This window comes from Somniosus microcephalus, chromosome 6, assembly GCF_052327205.1.
Source record: "Somniosus microcephalus isolate GS21.2 chromosome 6, FLI_Smic_1.0, whole genome shotgun sequence".
Lineage (NCBI taxonomy): Eukaryota > Metazoa > Chordata > Chondrichthyes > Squaliformes > Somniosidae > Somniosus > Somniosus microcephalus.
In genome coordinates, this window is record NC_140992.1 from 98,747,702 (window position 1) to 98,766,450 (window position 18,749).

General features: G+C 40.3%; 1 protein-coding gene across 5 annotated transcripts in view; it reads right to left on the reverse strand.

Moving 5' to 3' along the window:
- Positions 1-8,283: 8,283 nt before the first annotated feature.
- Positions 8,284-18,749, reverse strand: part of pccb (propionyl-CoA carboxylase subunit beta) — a 75,596-nt gene continuing 65,130 nt past the window's right edge. For 3 of the 5 annotated variants that reach the window (XM_085990624.1, XM_085990623.1, XM_085990620.1), the window contains 6 exons: positions 17,786-17,890; positions 15,682-15,789; positions 13,902-14,002; positions 11,694-11,792; positions 9,402-9,501; positions 8,284-8,519 (listed from right to left, as the gene is read on the reverse strand). In XM_085990624.1, the coding sequence (XP_085846750.1) occupies positions 8,398-8,519; positions 9,402-9,501; positions 11,694-11,792; positions 13,902-14,002; positions 15,682-15,789; positions 17,786-17,890 (635 nt within the window). In that variant the 3' untranslated portion in view covers positions 8,284-8,397. The remainder of the gene's footprint in view (positions 8,520-9,401; positions 9,502-11,693; positions 11,793-13,901; positions 14,003-15,681; positions 15,790-17,785; positions 17,891-18,749) is intronic. The other 2 variants (XM_085990621.1, XM_085990622.1) reach the window with 2 other exon arrangements.

Sequence of the window (18,749 nt, forward strand, 5' to 3'; positions counted from 1 at the left end):
AGTAACCATTGGAATGAAATTTCAGTTATATTCTGGCAGCCAACATCTGACTTCAATTATTCTTTTATTTCTAAAATCTTCAGTAAAATATTTCCAGAATAAGTAGAATTTCAACAAGCAGGTTTTTAATTTCAGAATTACACAACCAATCAGATGGATACAACTCAGAAAATAGATATGGCAGGTAAGTGACTGAGATTTACCTGAAAATGACTCGTGTGTTATTAATTATGACATCCTTTACATATCTAAAGTTATTTAGGGAAAACAGCAAGGTTCAGTAGTTGACTCACTTGCTGGATGTGCTTTATACCTCCTGGGAGCCAGTAGTTGTGGTGTTTTGAAGCAGTGTGCATTACGCAGCTGTAAATCCTTACTATGTGTAGGAAAGAATTTCAATGCTACTGTCAGTGTGGATAAATTTCACTTAACAGTAATAGCACAGAAGTTTATTAAAAAGAAATGAGTGAATTTGTTGAGTTAAATGTACTGTATCTCCTCCCCACCCCTCCCATCAGTCTGATGTAAGTGGAATCGAATTGTAAAAATTACAGCACTGAGGGAAGCCATTTGGCCCATTGTGCCTGTGCTGGTACTAGTCACTGCAGCTGCCTACTGAAATATTATTTCTCTGTCCTTTCCCTGTATCCTTTTATGTTCTTCTCAAATATTTATTCAATTCCCATTTAAATTATGTTATTGTCTCTGCCTCAGTAGCCACTTGTGGCAAGGCATTTCATAGTCTATTAACTCTCTGTTTAAAAAATTCCTGGTATCAGTTTAGTGATTCTTCACCGTACTCTTTCCATTAATAATATTCTTTCTATAGTGAGGCACAAGCTATCCGTATCTGTTACTGTTAACATACAGAAATATTACAGGGTTGTAAGGCTGTTCTTAAATCACTGCTTATCAATGTTAATTTATTATTTTATAACATTTTCACAATTCCTCCCTGCCCCCCCTCCCCAGCTTCATATTTCACACCAAGGAAAACCACTGAAAAAATGCCACAACTGAAAATAAAGTAGCTCAATAACATGCCAACAGTCGGGCAGTAAACCTGCAGGTCATAGGATACATCCTACATAGAAGACGATGGGGATTCTTGCTGAGATGTAGTTTCACAGGTACTATTGAATCTTGCCCAGCTGTGTTAATTGAACTGTATGCTCCAGTTCCTATCAATAACTGCCTCAGTAAACTGACCATAGCTCTGAAAGGAATACCGGTGCTGTCAGCCGTGGCTCAGTGGTAACACCCTTGCCTCGGAGTCCAAAGGTTGTGGGTTCAAGTCCCGCTCCAGAGATGTGAGCATAAAAATCTAGGCTGACACTCCAGTGCAGTACTGTCAGATGTGTCTTCTTTTGGATGAGACGTTAACTGAGGCCCCATCTGCCCTCTGAGGTGGACATGAAAGATCCCACAGCACTATTTTGAAGAAGAGCAGGGGAGTTCACCCCGGTATCCTGACCAATGTTTATCCCTCAATCAACATCACTTTTATTTAAAAAAAAAAAAAAAATCTGGTCATCATCACACTGCTGTTTGTGGGAGCTTGCTGTGTGTAAATTGTCTGCCACGTTTCCTACATTACAAAGGTGACTGCACTTCAAAAAGTATTTCATTGGCTGTAAAGCGCTTTGGGGTGTCCGGCTGTCGTGAAAGGTGCTACATAAATGCAAGTCTTTCTGACATTCAATCTCAGATCAACTCTTGATAAAATCAAATTCCACTTTGTGGGAGTCTCCTCATGTGTACTCCTACCAAGTTAAATTAAGATAATGTATTAACTTTACTGGGTTTTTTCTGTTTCAGTTGATTTATTGATGGAGAAAGAAATAATTAAGCATTAAGCCTGACGTCGTCTAGAGAAGTAACTTGGAAGTATTGCCCATGGAAATGAGAAAGATAAGTGCTGACAAAAATCTCTGACTTCAAACATCTCTGACTTTAAACATCTCTGTTGCATAATTAGTTAAGTGATTGAAACTCGTGACAATTCATAGAGCTTTTCTAAACTAGGAGTGGCTAACCCACAAGCAGCGTGTGGCTGCTCCATTCCTGAAGTGCGGTTCTTTCCTTTATATTCATTACATTACATAGGATATACGGCACAGAAACAGACCATTCGGCCCAACCAGTCCGTGCCGACGTTTATGCTCCACTTGAGCCTCCTCCTGTCTTTCCTCATCTAAATCTATCAACATAACCCTCTATTTCCTTCTCCCTCATATGCTTGTCTAGCCTCCCCTTAAATGAATCTGTACTTTTTGCTTCAACCACTCCCTGTGGTAGCGAGTTCCACATTCTCACCACTCTTTGGGTAAAGAAGTTTCTTCTGAATTCCCTATTGGATTTCTTGGTGACTATCTTATATTGATGGCCTCTAGTTATGCTCTTCCCCACAAGTGAAAACATTCTCCACTCTCAAAACCTTTCATAATTTTAAAGACCTCTATTATGTCACTTTTTTCAAGAGAAAAGAGACCCAGCCTGTTCATCCTTTCCTGATATGTATACCCTCACATTTCTGGTATCATCCTTGTCAATCTTCTCTGCACCCTCGCCAGTGCCTCTATATCCTTTTTATAATATGGCGACCAGAACTGTACCCAGTACTAAGTGTGGTCTAACCAAGGTTCGATATAGGTTTAGCATAACTTCCCTACTTCTCTATTCTATACCTCTAGAAATAAACCCTAGTGCTTGGTTTGCTTTTTTTTATGGCCTTGCTAACCTGTGTCACAACTTTTAGTGATTTGTGTATTTGTACAGGAAACTCTCATTTAAACGGCACCTAATTATCCGGAATTCCCTAATAGGCAAAATTCAGCAGTGGGTTTTGAGGCTTCCGTATACTGTATAATTGCGGCTTTGTAACCGGGGATCTCGTACCTTTTGCCGTGTAACCATGGCTCCTGCACCTCTGGTTGTGTAACTGGGTCCCCTGTACCTGTGTGATCGGGGCTCCAGCACTTCTGGTTGTGTTACGGGGCTCCAGCACTTCTGGTTGTGTAATGGGGCTCTCGTACCTTGGGCCATTGTCACTCCATGTCCCCCCTTCCTTATCTGGAATTTTTAATCAACCGGCACCATCCCGGTCCCGTTGGTGCCGGATACCAGAGTTTCCTGTACTCGGAGATCCCTTTGTTCCTCTACCCCACCTAGACCCGCACCCTCCAAGTAATGTGATTTCTCTATTCTTCCTACCAAAATGTAATACCTCACATTTATCTGTGTTGAACTTCATTTGCCAATTATATGCCCATGCTGCAAGTTTATTAATGTCCTCTTGTAATTTGCTGCAGTCGTCCTCAGTATTGACTATCTCCCCCCCCCCCAAAAAATTTGGTGTCATCCACAAATTTAGAAACTGTGTTTTTGATTCCAAAGTCTAAATCGTTAATGTAAATTGTGAACAGCAGTGGTCCCAGCACTGATCCTTGTGGAACACCACTACCCACCTTCTGCCACTGTGAATAGCTACCCTTTACTCCTACTTTATACTCTGTCCTGAAGCCAGCCAGCTATCTATTCTGCTACTTGTCTCCTAACTCCGCATTCTCTGACCTTGTTCATCAGTCTATTATGGGGTACCTTATCGAAGGCCCTTTGAAAATCTAGATAAATTGCATCTACTATATTACCATTGTCTACTCTCTGTTACCTCTTCAAAAAATTCAATGAGGTTCATCAAGCAAGACTTTCCAATTTGAAATCCATGCTGACTATTCATTACTATGTTTTTGGTTTCTAGATGTTCTATTTTCTCCTTTAGTAGGGATTCCATTGTATTTCCTACCACCGATGTTAAGCTGACTGGTCTATAATTCCCTGGGCATGTTCTATTCCCCCTTAAATATAGGTACTAAGTTAGCTATCTGCCAGTCCTCTGGAACTACACCTTTTTCTAACGAATTATTAAATATGTGTAGTAATGCCTCTGCTATCTCTTTTCTAGATTCTTTTAAAATGCGTGGATGCAATCCATCTGGTCCAGGGGTTTTATCCTCTTGAGTTTGATTAATTTATTTAATATATCCCCTCTTTTTATTTTAAATGCACTAATCTCATCATCCAATGTCATGTCCTCCCTGGTAAATACTGAAGCAAAATAATGATTTAATATTTCTGCCATCTCTCTCTAGTTACCTGTGGTATTATCCTGTCTATCCCTTAATGGCCCTATACCCATCCCAACCTTTTTTTATTGATGTGCCTGTAAAATATTTTACTATTTTGTTTTATGCTCCTTGATAATTTAATTTCATAGTTCCTCTTTGCCTTCCTAATTGTTTTTTTGACTTCTCTCCTAATCTCTTCATATTCTCCCTTATCATGCACTCCCCTGCTGTCTGTGTACTTAATGTATGCCTCTTTCCTTACCCTCAATTGTTCCCTTATGGTTTTATTCATCCATGGAGTCTCATTAGTGTTTAGTTTGTTCTTTTAGTGGAATATATTGTTCCTGCACTCTGTTGAACACCGTTTTAAATGTCTCCTATTGCTGTTCTACATCATTGTTTGCCAATATTGTTGCCCATTTTATTTTCCCAAGTTCTGTTCTCAGCCCCTCAATCAGCTTTCCTCCAATCTATTACCCTGGTTTTCATCATACTTCTGTCCTTCTCAAGTATCATAAAGTGTATTATGTTATGGTCACTATTGCCTAGATGTTCCCCTACTTTTACTTCTCTTATCTGCTCTGGTTCATTCCCCATTACTAGATCCAAAAGCAAATCCTCCCTTGTTGGGCTTTTTACATATTGGGTGAGAAAGGAGTCCTGTACACATTGTAGGAACTCCATTCCCTTATCCCCGTTACCTACCTCTTCTGTCTAATGAATATCGGGGTAGTTGAAATCCCCCATGATTATTCTATGTTTTTTACTCATTTCCCTAATTTGTCTGCATATTTCTTCCTCCACCTCCCTTCCACTATTAGGTGGTCTGCAGACTACACCTATTAGTGTGATTGATCCTTTATTACCTTTTATCTCTATCCATATGGATTCTATTTTTGTCTTGCCTAATAAGTTGAATGGGCTAGTGTGACCTGTGATTTGATTGGGCAGACACATCAATTGCATGCACAGCAGTGAGAACTCCTGGCAGTGGCCAGGAAGAAATAGCATGGAGAGAGCAGCAGCAGCAGGGAATGGGAACCAGCGAGAAGCACCGTACAGGAAGCAGTTGGAGTGCAGTCCACCAGCGAGCCAACTAATGAGTTAGACACACCCATAGTTTAAAAAAAAAAGTTGACAATGAGGGAAAGCGAATATTAATTGACAATTGTATTAATTAAATGTGCAGAACATGATCTAATGGGGAGATTGAAAACTGAAAAATAATTGACCTCCAAGGTGAGTGCCAGGCCTCTGCAAAGGCTGTCCCATGTAGGTGATTTAAATAGAAACTTTTGTCAGTTTTTCTTCTGGTTTAGACACTTTATGTACAGTATCTCTCTGCTAGTACATTCTAGTGATGTGAATTATGGGGAGCACTCAAAGGCTCCAATGTAAATTCCATCTGGCCTGACTTCCATCTGGCCTGAGGGCTGCTCAACCATTGAATTATTTGCTTCTCTCTAGTTAGGAGCATATGGGGTTTAAACCAGATTCAGTTTGAAGAAATGACCCAGTCTAGTTGGCACACATCAGTGTAGGAACAGATCTGTATGTAGGTTGCTGCAATATAAGAAAAAGTGGATTTAATATGCTAATGCCCACAAAGTGCAAAACTAATGATGTTCTGTCCAGAAGCAGCCTTTATATCTATTGTTATACAGGTATTGGTATCTGGCGTCGTAGACGTGAGTACAGAGAAGGGGCTGCTACAATGAGGTGACAATTTGATTGTTGCAACTGCTATTAGCTGGATGATGGTCCATCCTGGCTTTTTAATTAAGTGACATTTGCATGCGTTTCTGGTTATCTGCTTACAAGCAGGCTGCCAAATTTGAACACTTGAGTTATCACCTTGGAGACATGTTCCTGGGAAGCTCAGCCTCATTTAGCTTTTTAACACTGTTGATATTTGTCAGCCTGACATAATCATGAGAAATACATGTTTGAATTGCTTTGTTCCATTCTGAATGAAACTTCAAAGGAGTTATAAAAACAATGTCTGAGTTTAACTTGCCCCAATTCAGTAGTCTTTCTGAAGCCATTAGAGAAAGAGGACCTGAGGCTCTGTGGAAGGTGAGCAGGAAACCACCACCAAACATTATGGTCAGGGCCTTGTTTCAAGATCCAGTAGTACTGAGTTTTAGTGGAGAAGGCTGTTTTCCATATTCCAAGGTGGAATAGCTATATTTTGTACATTAATGTAAATCTGTTTGTCTTGCAATGGTTTGCTTATGAATCTATTCTGGGGGTGTAAAGGCACACTCCAGGCCAGTCCGTAGGGAGGAGCCATCTTTAGTGCTGAGTAGGAGTAAAAGTGCAAAAACATAACAGCCAAGGAAATTCAAGGCATTTTTATCTTGGAATGTTGTCAGCTGAGGTGCTACTTGTGCCATAGACTGCATCATTCCTGAACAGAAATGACCTCGCTCATTGTTCCTTGCTAGATACAATTTATTTGTCTTCGGCTTTGAAAGATTGCCACTCCCAATCTAACCCTAATGCGGATAATATTGTGAGTGCTCGAAGATACTGCAGTCTTCTCTAACTCAAATCAGCGCTTTCTTTATCTTCAACACCAACTGGCTACTTTTATTTAAGCACATATATGGGAGGCAGCAGTTAATTATATTTGGCAAATCTGAGGAATTTTTCTAATAATCTTTGTAATCGTTGACTGTGCAAAATCACTGTTTTCTTATTGTTGATGCCTATTCAATGTGACAAGACTGGGACCACATTTTCTGACTAACTATACATATTTAATATTTTATTATAACATGACCTTAATGACTGGACAACATCAGTCACCACACCACGCTACTCAAATGAAATGGTTTATGAACAACTTTCAGTGATCAGAACTATTGGTATCCTAACCAAGGTGTCTTTCCTTAATCTTTGCACCAATTGATTTCTTATCCTGTGATTTCAACCTATACTTAATCAACTCCTTTTAGCCCCCTCATCTGCCCTGAGGACTTTTCTGCCTTCTATCATTACCTTTCACGTAAACCCTCCTACCCAAATTCACAGCCACATCCATGACCTCGAACCTCTCGTGGCCCATGCTCTTGAGGTCTCTATCACTGAGGCTATCTCTGACCATTTCCCTATCCAAATCCCCTTACCTTCCCCATGACTACTTCTGTGCTGTCGGATTGCTTGTCCAACATTGTCATGATGAGTTGAAGTTCTCTTCATTAAGGGAGAGAGTTAAGTAGCTTTTGGGAAAGTGATGTATTGGATAGCCTATTGAATATTGATGAACCCCAATTGTTACATTTTTCCCATAATTTTAGATTAAAAGTTTTAATTATAAAGAAAACAAGTTTTTTTAAATTTGACTAGAACACACCATTTTAATGTAAAATGTTGGAATTTCTCCCAGACCACCTCCTTAGAAGGCAATAATAGGCATTGGAGGGGGAATAGAGACAGCTTTTGGAAGTGTATTCAGTTTTACATTTGCTGCTTTCATCCCTCAATGCAGGTATGAGTGATATCATTTAAAACTTTTATTACATAATTTTCTTGAGTTACTTTTCATTCTCCAGGTCTAATTATTGGCATCTAACAGGAATAGAAAAGTGCTATATTCAGGCTCTCTGTATTACCAGGCTGGGTCACTGAGGAACCACTATACAGAATGGTCAGCAGTTTGTATGTCAACATGTAGAGCCCCTGTTAAATTCCTTTCACCTCCACAGTGGACTGCAGAAAGAAAGAACTTGCATTTATGTAGCACCTTTCACGAACTCAGGATGTCCCAAAGTGCTTACACCCCGCCTGAAGTCAAAGAAGCATAAAATGGACGTACGACCCGAACCCACCTCGTTCCTGTCAGATGGGTTAGGTTAAAATTGGGGCTGAAGTCTGCATTCAAGGCTAGTCAAATTTACTGGAGTCGCCTCCTTTTCACCATTCTTGTATTTTTTTTTGTCTATCCCCCTGTTGATCTTGATTTATCTCCTGGAGGTGGTAGGATAGAGATTTTAGTAAAATGTTATCAATGAACTAAAATGGCTTTGACAACAGTGTAATCAAATTCTTAGTCCTGCAGATTATTTCAATATTTATTGTTATTTAACATATGTTCTCTATTAAATGCATCTTCTCTATCGATGAAGGCAAGGGAAATAAAGACTTCACAAAAAAGATTTAAATACAGTATTTATTTTGAAGTTAATTCCAAATGTATTCCTAAAATAAATTTTCATAGTTATGATTTGTTAAGAGTGAAACAAATGTTTTTCAAAAGGTTTGTGTTTTACAGGGGAATATTGCCATGTTTTTTCCACGGGTTAGTCTGTTTCTTGTTTGCTAGCATCGCTAGGTCTCGACAAATACGCATTCTTGTGGTTGCTGGTTCGATTATGTCATCAACAAAACCTGCATAGAACACACAAGCAGGTTAGATCAGTGTTGAAGTATATGAAGCCACCTCATTCAAGTATAACAGCTTCCTGATGCATTAACTGTCCTAAACCTGGGAAGGGGGGGGAAATAGCAAAAACAAACTATGGTAGAGTAATTAATGGCAATGATATAATGTGTGCGGAGATTAGTACTGTTTTTTAATAACAAAGAAACCAAAGTAAATTTCTCTTAGGAGTTGTGAGCCATTGCTGGATACTGCATATTAACACTAAACAGAATAATACATGGAGGAAAACAAAAAAATGGATTACAGCAGAAACTTTTGCAATATAAAAAGTATTTACAGTAGTTCTGTGTAAAGGTTAGTGTTGTACATATAATTGAGTCTTATTGGGCAGTGCTCAAAAACCAGGTTCAGGCCACAGCACAAAAGCGTGAATCCCCATTTACCCTGCCTTAGATTAGCTTTCTGGTTTTATGTATAATCTTCTTTCCCAGCCGAGGCAAAGCTTACTTGAGCATTGAGAAAAGTGCTCTCAAATTCATTGCAACACTACAGGGACTATCAAACATTTCCTACCATTACTAGATCTCAAACTCTCCTCCCATCATCAACAGAGACACGTCTGGCTTGCTCAGCTCAGACAAGTGACGAGACATGGAGCAGCGTAGGTGTATTTCTATATTATTGCATTGTGTCGCAGTACTGTGCTGCTTCTTATTGTCTTCTATGTTTGTTTAAGATCCTGAATTTTAAATAAAATTTGAGGCTTCGTATTGCTCGGCAGAATTTTTAAGTAATTTTAAAAATTGATACTCCAGAGCTTAAAAGGAAACAATATAAAAATAAATATTTTAGAAAATGCACAACATTATCCTCCTTCTGGCACTTGCCTCTCACAGCTGCTGGGAATGGATTTGCAAAGGTCTCCACATATTCTGCCTCTGCCTTGACCTCATTCCCCTTCCCTTTAAATATAATCTGCACAGCACCCTTTAAAAGAAAAATGTGAAACCATGATAAAGATCCAAATTTACAATAACAATATCAGCGAGTCATCATGGGAATGTTTGACCAATTTCACAGAGCAAACAAAACTAATTATAAACAACACAAGTGATCCTTTTCTTTGTGGGTAGTCATCCAGTTCTTTATTTTTAGTAGTCTCCTATTTTATACTCATTAAAAAATAAATCTATATCTGTGATCCCTCATCTTTTGTGAAATTCTTTGGTATTCACATTTTTTCCACTCAACTGTCAGCAGCTTCAAGAAAAATATAATCACACTCTCATAACCCTCGATGAAACACAGTAACTCTCAATTCTGGGAAAGTCACAGGACATATTTCTAGCTTCCTGGGATAAAAATTACAAACTTGAGTCCTCCCTAGTGTAAGCTAACTAATTGCACAAAGTATCTAAACAAGTCATCCTTCAGTCTGTTATATTGCTCATTTAAACACTCTTCCCTGGCTGATGAATACGTGGTTATGTTGGCACAACACCAAGCTGCACAAGTCAAAACGGGCTAATGATGCACTTTAAAGAGAGCTGGCCACATCAGGGATCAAATCTGTGCCGGCTGCATTGCTGGTAAGTCTTGAGAGGTGGTAAGGAAAATGCAGCAGAGGCACCTTTCCCTACCATTTCTACAATGGCCACTAAAGACTGCTGTTTAGGCCACCATAGAACTGGAAAAAAAACTAGTTGGAGCTTGCATGGCCCCTGCGCCACCTCGATTTTCACATACTTAGATTGATCAATTGGAGGATTGATGAAGGGAATGCAATGGATGTTGTCTACATGGATTTTAAGAAGGCGTTTGACAAAGTACCACATAGAAGGCTGGTTAACAAAATTGAGGCTCATGGAATAGGTGGGTCAGTGGCAGTTTGGATAAGGACAGAAAACAGCGAGTTGTGGTAAATGGCTGTTTGTCAGACTGGAGGATGGTAGACAGTGGTGTTCCCCAAGGGTCAGTGCTGGGGCCACTGCTTTTTTTTTTAAATGACCTGGATATTGGAATAGAGTAGAATTTCTAAATTTGCTGATGACACCACACTTGGGGGTATGGCAAACAGTGAGGATGATATCAATTGATTGCAACAGGACATAGAAAGGCTAGCAGAATGGGCAGACGGAATTTAATACAGAGAAGTGTGAGGCGATGCATTTTGGCAGAAGTAACAGGGAGAGGCAATGTACACTTAATGGCACAGTTTTAAAGAGTGTGCAGGGACAGAGGGACCTGGGAGTTAATGTGCATAAGTCCCTGAAGGTGGCAGGACATATTGAGAGTGGTTAACAAAGCATATGGGATCTTGGGCTTCATAAATAGAGGTATTGAGTACAGAAGTAGAGAAGTTATGCTGAACCTTTATAAAGTGTTGCTTAGGCCACAACTGGAGTAGTGTGTCCAGTTCTGGTCACCACACTTTAGGAAGGATGTGAAGGCCCTGGAGAGGGTGTAGAGGAGATTTACTAGAATGGTTCCAGGGATGGGGGAATCTTAGCTACAAGGACAGGTTGGAGAAGCTGGATTTGTTTTCATTAGGGCAAAGGAGTGATTTAATAGAGGTGTACAAGATTATGACTGGTTGGGAATGGCTGTTCTCACTAGTTGATAGGACTAGGGGACACAGATTTAAGGTATTGGACAAGAGATACCGGGGGGATGTGAGGACCTAGACCTTGCTGCCGACAGAAGTGGTGGAAGCGGAGACACTCAATGTTTTCAAGGGGAGACTGGATAGGCACTTGAGGGAAATAAACTTGCAGGACTATGGGGATAGAGCAGGGGAATGGGACTGACTGGATTGCTCTACAGAGAGCTGGCACGGACTCGATGAGCCGAATGGCGGCCTCCTGCGCCGTTGTGACTATGATCAAATGTTGATTACCTTCAGGATAAGGATAGGGGGAGGAAATCACCATCTGGAGTAGAAGCTAAGTCTTTGGCAAGTTAGGTCATTCATGCCAGTAACTGTCATGTGTTTGTCCTAACTTCAACTGATTTAAATTTCACATCACTAAGCCAAATTGCTCTCGCCCCACCCCCCAAAAAAAGGCTTGCTTGTAAGTATAGGAGAACTGGTTGACCAGTCAGTTATATAACATCGAGAATGTACATCCATCTACAGCTAGAAATAGGAATATAATCAGAAATGCAGAGGTGTCACTTGCCTTAGCCCCCATAACTGCAACCTCAGCTGTTGGCCAAGCATAGTTCAAATCTCCTCTCAAGTGTTTGGAGCTCATTACATCATATGCACCACCATAGGCCTACCAAAGAAAGCACATCACAGCAACTTATATACAACAGTCAATAGAAGTCAGTAATTTTCTTCACTCTGTAGGACAACTGAGTGGACCATCCAAAAATAATGTGCCTGGGCTGGCTTGGAAAGGACCAGCGGCAAAAAGCCAAATATATTTGTGAATATTATCCACAGGTTAGAGTAGCAATCTGCAGCCAAGATAGCCAGACAATTATGAACAGTATGCATGTTAGAGGTGATGAGTTTGATTATTTACAGCATTTGTTTGAATTTTATATTTTTTTCAGGTCGACGGTATTAATGCTGAAGAAGGCAAGGTGCAGAGTAAAGCTGCACCTGCTCTGCCTCAGCAATGTACAACAGCCCCAACTTAAAGGAGCATCCTCCACTGCAGGGGTCCAGCTTTCTGGAGGAAGGAGCCATGCATCATAAATAGTGAATGGACCACAAATAATTAAATGTTGCATTTGGAGTAGTCACAATCAGGATTAAACATGTTTAGAGCAGGACATTTTGAGAGTTATTGGAAGAACATTTCCTTGCAATAACTAGCAAATCTATTACATTTCATGCAACCAGCAGACAGGTCAGAAATCCTCAATCCATGGCACTTCTGTTCAGAATGCAAAATTATTACATGGAACCAATCTTGCTTCAGCTTTTCCAGCACTTCTGATCTATGCAAGAGTCGCAAAAATTCATGATATATAAATATGTAGAAAACAATTTACATTTTTAGCTTGTAAGCATTCAAAAAAAAATTCTCAAGCTTGCTTGCACATTTGAACACCCATACTATTCCCCATTGCCATCCAAGTTGAGCACAGGATTTACAAACTTTAACGATATAAGGGGCTAGCAAATGTATGTTATGCTATTACTATTTGTTTGGCAGTTAAAAGCCCAAAGCAAGATCTATTAGTGTTATTTTTACCACCTTATGAAGTCAAGAATACTTGAGCTATAAAATAATCTGAAAATGGTTTTATGTAAGTACCTGGAATTTACCTAGATCTTACTTAGGGATATGGGGCTCACCTGAGAGTTGTCTGAACCTTGGAAGCCAAAAATATTCAAAGTGAAAAAGAAACAAACCAGACCATGAAATCACTGATAATTGCAGGGAAAACAGATGGAAAAAAAATTGGGCGAATGTATTCACACAGACACACTATGAATTATTTGCCAGTTGCTTTATTCGCTGACATTAAGCCAGCCAATGTGGGTGCATGAAGCACTCCCGTTTCCAATTTGATCCATTCCATGCACTCGCTGTGTGACACTCCAGCTAAATATACATTTAAAATTACTTCTGAGTTTAGTTTGCTGGGATCACTGAATGCAGTAATGGAACTGTCACCATAAGCTGCTTTGCCTTTTCTTCCCATGGATACCACAAACTGCTCATTGGGCACATACGCCACAGTAAGCAGAGAAGGGGGGGCAGAATGAATAGAACCAGGAGCTGTTCTTTAGGTCACATACTGTAAGGGCACTGAGGACCAAATGAAATCCCAATAGGGACACCCCAGATCTACTGCACCAATGTGAAATTCTTTTCTCCCAAATGGGGTCGTTTTGTGTTTGGGGCGTATGTGCACTAAGGTGACAATTTAGACTACCCACCCATTACATCCACCACAGGGAGGAGAGTTTCATCCCATTACTCTGGCCCAGATTTGAACCCAAGCCCCAGAGATAAGGGGGCAAGGTCTAACTCGCTGCACCACCAGTCCATTGTACTGCATTTCTGTACATCTTCAATTGGGCCTGTATAATAGGAACATCACAGGTACAAAAACACAGCATTCTTTCAGGACTGCATTACTCCTTTGGCGCAGTAACTGCAGCCCAGACTTGTTAGTGGCGTGATAAGTCTTAATTACTGCCAAACAACCTCTCTGGCACTGAAAATTAACGTTTATAAGTTAAGGAGTCTCATTCCTTCAGATTTGAATTATTGTTGGAGATTTTAAAAGTCTCTTTTGCCCTTTATCTCCCTCGTAATCCCATCTTTTCCTTTATTTTGCTTTCTGTACATGATTTGGCATTGCTAACTACAGCCCAGACTGACGGGCAGGGTTTATTTTAGAGTAGTCCCACTTCCTCTTACCTTTCGTATGATCACTGTAATTTTGGGCACCGTAGCCTCAGCGAAGGCATAGAGCAATTTTGCACCATGTCTGATGATTCCACCGTATTCCTGGCTAGTTCCTGTGTTCAAATGAAATACATCAGAAAAATAAACCAACAGTTATAAATTCAGAACAAATACAGCAGGTCATTTGTCGGAGAAAGGATAATGGCCTAGATTTTGCGGTCAGCGGTGAATGAACGGTGCCAGCACTTGCCCACAAACTTTATGGGCTTTTGCACTGGAACTTGGTTATTAGAAATCCATTTTGGCACAGTGCCCTCTACAGGGCAAGCAACTATCTCCTAAACAATCAGACTGAGGCATGCAGAGTCTGAAGCAGGAAGTGTAAGTTAGCAATGCCAAATCATGTACAGAAAGCAAAATAGAGGAAGAGAAAGATAGGATTACGAGGGAGATGAAAGGCAAAAAAAAACTTTTAAATCTCCAACAATAATTCAGATCTGAAGGAATGAGACTCCTTAACTTATAAACGTTAATTTTCAGTGCCAGAGAGGTTGTTTGCCACTAACATGGACAAGCCATAACACTTTCTGGCAAGTTTAGTGTAAATCAAGTGGGTAAGTACAGTAACTTCAAGTTCCATGTATTTCAATGGCGGGCAACTGACGACAACTTCCCGATTTCCACATTTAACTGCGCATGTGCAGTCACCGGATGATGCTATCCAATTTACTCTTTAATAACAGTGAGCCTCACTGTTACTTTTACCACATAATCCGGGCCAATGCTTAAGGTAGAGAACCTTATTCAGAAGTGCTGAAGGATTTCACCCAAAAACATTCCTCCTTTTCTCTCTCATTTTTTTTCTTGTATTATAAAGTGGAAATGAATGTCAGCCAAGTGGGAGAAGAAAAATTCCAAAGAGAAGACCAACTGCAAAGTGGATCTCTGTGCACAGACTAGCTGCTACAGTTTGGCCAGCACACTTGCATCACGTACTGATGTCTCAACAGGGATTAAGCTGCCACCAGAACAGCAAATGTACCTGGATTTAAAAAAGTGCTCCTGGCCAATAGTTAGGAAAAAAATCTGACCAGTTTAGCTTGTGGGTGCCACTGGCAGCACATGACGTGTCATAGAGGATAGAAGCAGCTCAAGTTTCAGTTGGTCCAATACAATGCTGTAGTAATGTAGTCCTTTACTGGTATGTTAGGCCATGGGTTCACATATTCATTCTACAGATAGTGAGTTACCCATGGCTGTTGCGTCACTGCAGGTAAGCAACCCGTGACCGCTGTGGTACTGGTGCAGGCTGCCCAATGGCAGTGGTTGACTGCAGCCTGGGGAGAAAGGTACCTTTGAATAAAAAGGCTTCGAATAATCTGTCCACAATTCTTCATGGCTACATGTCAGCAAACATAATAAAATAACTATTATTGGAGCAGCGCTCAAAGTAAAGTTATTTGAAAAGTAAAACATTCGTTACCTACTCAAGTGCTACAATACAAGCATGGGAGCGCCTCCCAAATTCGTAATTACAACAAAAAGTAATTGCTGAGGAGCTGGAGCTTTTATGCTGGGTAATAAAACTGGGCTATCTAATTAGCTAATTATCAAGTACAAAAAGCATTGCGCTCTGACGCGCCCTGACCAGTGCATGCATATGCACAGATTAGTATTTAAATACTATAGCACATTATGATTTTAGCACTAACAATGCAAGTGTGATCATTTGGAACCACTGTCGAACACGGACTCAACGATTTAAACTGCTGGCATTGTTTTTAGGTTCTACCTGGCAAAAATCCAGGCACATCCACGAATGTAATGATGGGGATATTAAATGCATCACAGAATCTGACAAAACGAGCTCCTTTTACTGAAGAGTTGATGTCCAGACAACCTAAAAACAACAAAATAAAATTACAACTTGGTCCTACATGAATCAGATTCTCATTCGTGTTAAAATTGAAAATCCTCAGTGAAGGGCAGGATATCACCAAGGCTGAAAGGCGTTCAGAAAAGAAAAAGTAAAACAGGAAGCAATGATAGGTGACAACAAGCTTGTGTTTTAAAGCCCAATGGTTGAACAAAGTCGAGACGACTGAGGGAAGCTCCAGTTAGTGCCCTTCGTTGAATTTGTTTTAATGCATTATGGCAGTGTTACTGTAAGAGTATTGCACTGGGCACCTTGAAGGGTAACTACACTGAAGTTACTGAAAAATCAAACTCTTCAAAGTAAATATCCCAAATAAGTAGTGCCTTCCCACAGCACTTCGTTACAAGCAGTCCTCACCTTAGATATAAAAACACTGTTCATCAGATTTTCACTGGAGTCCTCATGGAGGACAAAATAATCTCCAGCCCAATGGCAGACACACAAGGTCTAAAGAGTCATAATCGTAACCCCCCACTGATCTGCACGTATCAATAATCCAGGGTATGACATTTCTTAACTATGCCCCATTTTTTCTTCCAGTGTAGTACTTGCATCTGCTGTAGCTGAGTATGCAAGAAAGCAAACTGCTCTCAAGTCTCTGCTCTTCAGCCAGCTGCAAGAACATGCAACAGCAGCTCAGTAGTGAGCTTCCTCCCTGCTGAAACAAACCTTAATGCTTACACACTGCACCACCATGCCGTGCTGTTTTACAGAACTGATCATTTTTTTCTTTCTTTATCTGTGTCCACAATTCAGACTCCCATGTATTCCCTCACCCTCAATCAGTTCCACAATATATGCTTGTGGTCTTTCTGCTGAAGCTGGTGCTGGCACAAAGATACTTTAAAACAAAAACGATTTTAAAGAACTTGCCCCATACTGCAAAAGGCAACAAAAGCTGCTATCAGAGCGGCCAGGAAGGTCAGTGGAGAAGGTGGTGGTGGATAACTGCAGTAGCAATTGTAAAATTGTTTTTAGCTATGTTCGGAGTCAGAGGGTGATAAAGAACTACATAGGGCCATTAAATGATTCCTCAGGACAGATTCAGGTGCACTCCCAGGACATGGCAGAAGTTTTAAAATGACTAATTTGCATCAGTCTTCACTCCAGTAGACTATGCTCAGTTACCATTAATGCAATGTACAGTTGACACTAAAGTTGTAGGTGTCAAAGTAGATGCAGATGTAATCCTAGAAAGAATAAGGGGCCACAAATCAGATCGAGCTGCTGGTTGACAGCATTCAACTGAGAGTTACTTAAATGGGATTTGTGCCAAGTGCTTATATATTTACTAGCTCGCTCGAGTCAGGGATTGCTCCCATGAACTGGAGGGTCGCTCCTGTGCCGATATTCAAAACAAGTCAAAACCGAGAAATTATAAGACCATTAGCTTGAACTTCAGTTATAGCCAAGTTGCTAGAATGGATCATTAGAGACACTTTGGATGACCACCTAGGCAGAGAAAGGGTTATTAGAGACTCTCAGTATGGCTTCTGGAAAAGGTTATGTCTCATGTTACATTTTTTGAGGAAGTTACTATTGTACATCGTATACTTGGATTTTCAAAAAGCTTTTGACAAGGTGCCACACAATAGGCTACCTTATAAGATAGAGTCCTGTGAAATTAGAGGGTAGATCCTGGGTAGGATATGGAATTGTTTGCATTCTCAGACATAGAGCTGTTATTAATGGTAGTGGTTCGGAATGGAGACCAGCTAGTAATAGAGTCTTGCAGGGATCGGTGTTGGGACCGTTGCTGTTCACAATCTACATTAACAATCAAGATGGGGGAAACTGTCCGTAAGTTTACAGATGACACAAAGATTTGTGCCAGCGTTAGAACCTTACAAAAATTACTACAAATTATCTAGATGCGATAGGGGAACAGGCCCACAACTGGTAAATGCCATTTAATGTAAATAAATGTAGTGTAATACACGTGGGTAGGGCTAATGCTGACCATAGGTATACCATGCAGGGCTCCATACTAAAGTCTGTTGAGTGGGAAAGAGATTAGGTGTTAATAGTGCACGAGTCTCAAGGTTCATGACCAATGTCACAAGGCCTGTAACAAAAGCAAAGAGTATTAGAATTCATTGCTAGGATGATCCAGCATAAAACAAAAAGCACTATAGTATCTTTATTGTAGATGAGGCCTAACCACGGTCTTGTATACTGTGTCCAGCTTTGGTCCCCTCATATGGTCGGTGAGAGGGGCCACTGGAGAGATACCTACTTTAAAAGATCTTAATTACCACAAAAGGCTTGAGAGCTGGTCTTCTTACTCTAGAAGCATCAATTTCAAGGAGATTTGATTGATGTGTTTAAAATAATGAAGGGACTCCATGTGGATAGACTATTTGAATTAGATAGGTCAAAGAGAACCACGGGACATGCATACAAGTTACGCAAGAAAAGAACTAGGTTAGATGTCAGGAGGGATTTCCTTTTGCAGAGAAGATCATTGACTTTTGGAACAAGTTGCCTAGCTTGTGTAGTGAGTGTGGATTCACTACAACCGTTCAAAAGGGAGCTGAACAAATTGCTAGCTGTGGTGGATATCGGTGTACAAAAAGTAGCTGAGATGTTTGGTCATGTGTCTCATGGAAATTGCTTTGATCACAAAATTTCCAGAATTGTTTTTTTTTACTGCTCCCAGGAGATTATGTGGATGGGGCACATGGGATCTTGATGCTTAGTTACAAGACTGTATGGGACAGGCTTAGTGGACCAACTGGTCTTTTCCATCCATCATCTTGTTATGTTTGTACATCTGTGGAAAGAGCCACTGAAAGCATTTTTCTGCAATTATTCCCGTTGCTGTGTTTTGGTCAAATTCTGGGGGGTTGGGGTGGGGTGAAAAGGGACTCTATAGCAGTTACAATTTTAAAAAAGAGGCCATAAATTATGTATAGAGACAAGGG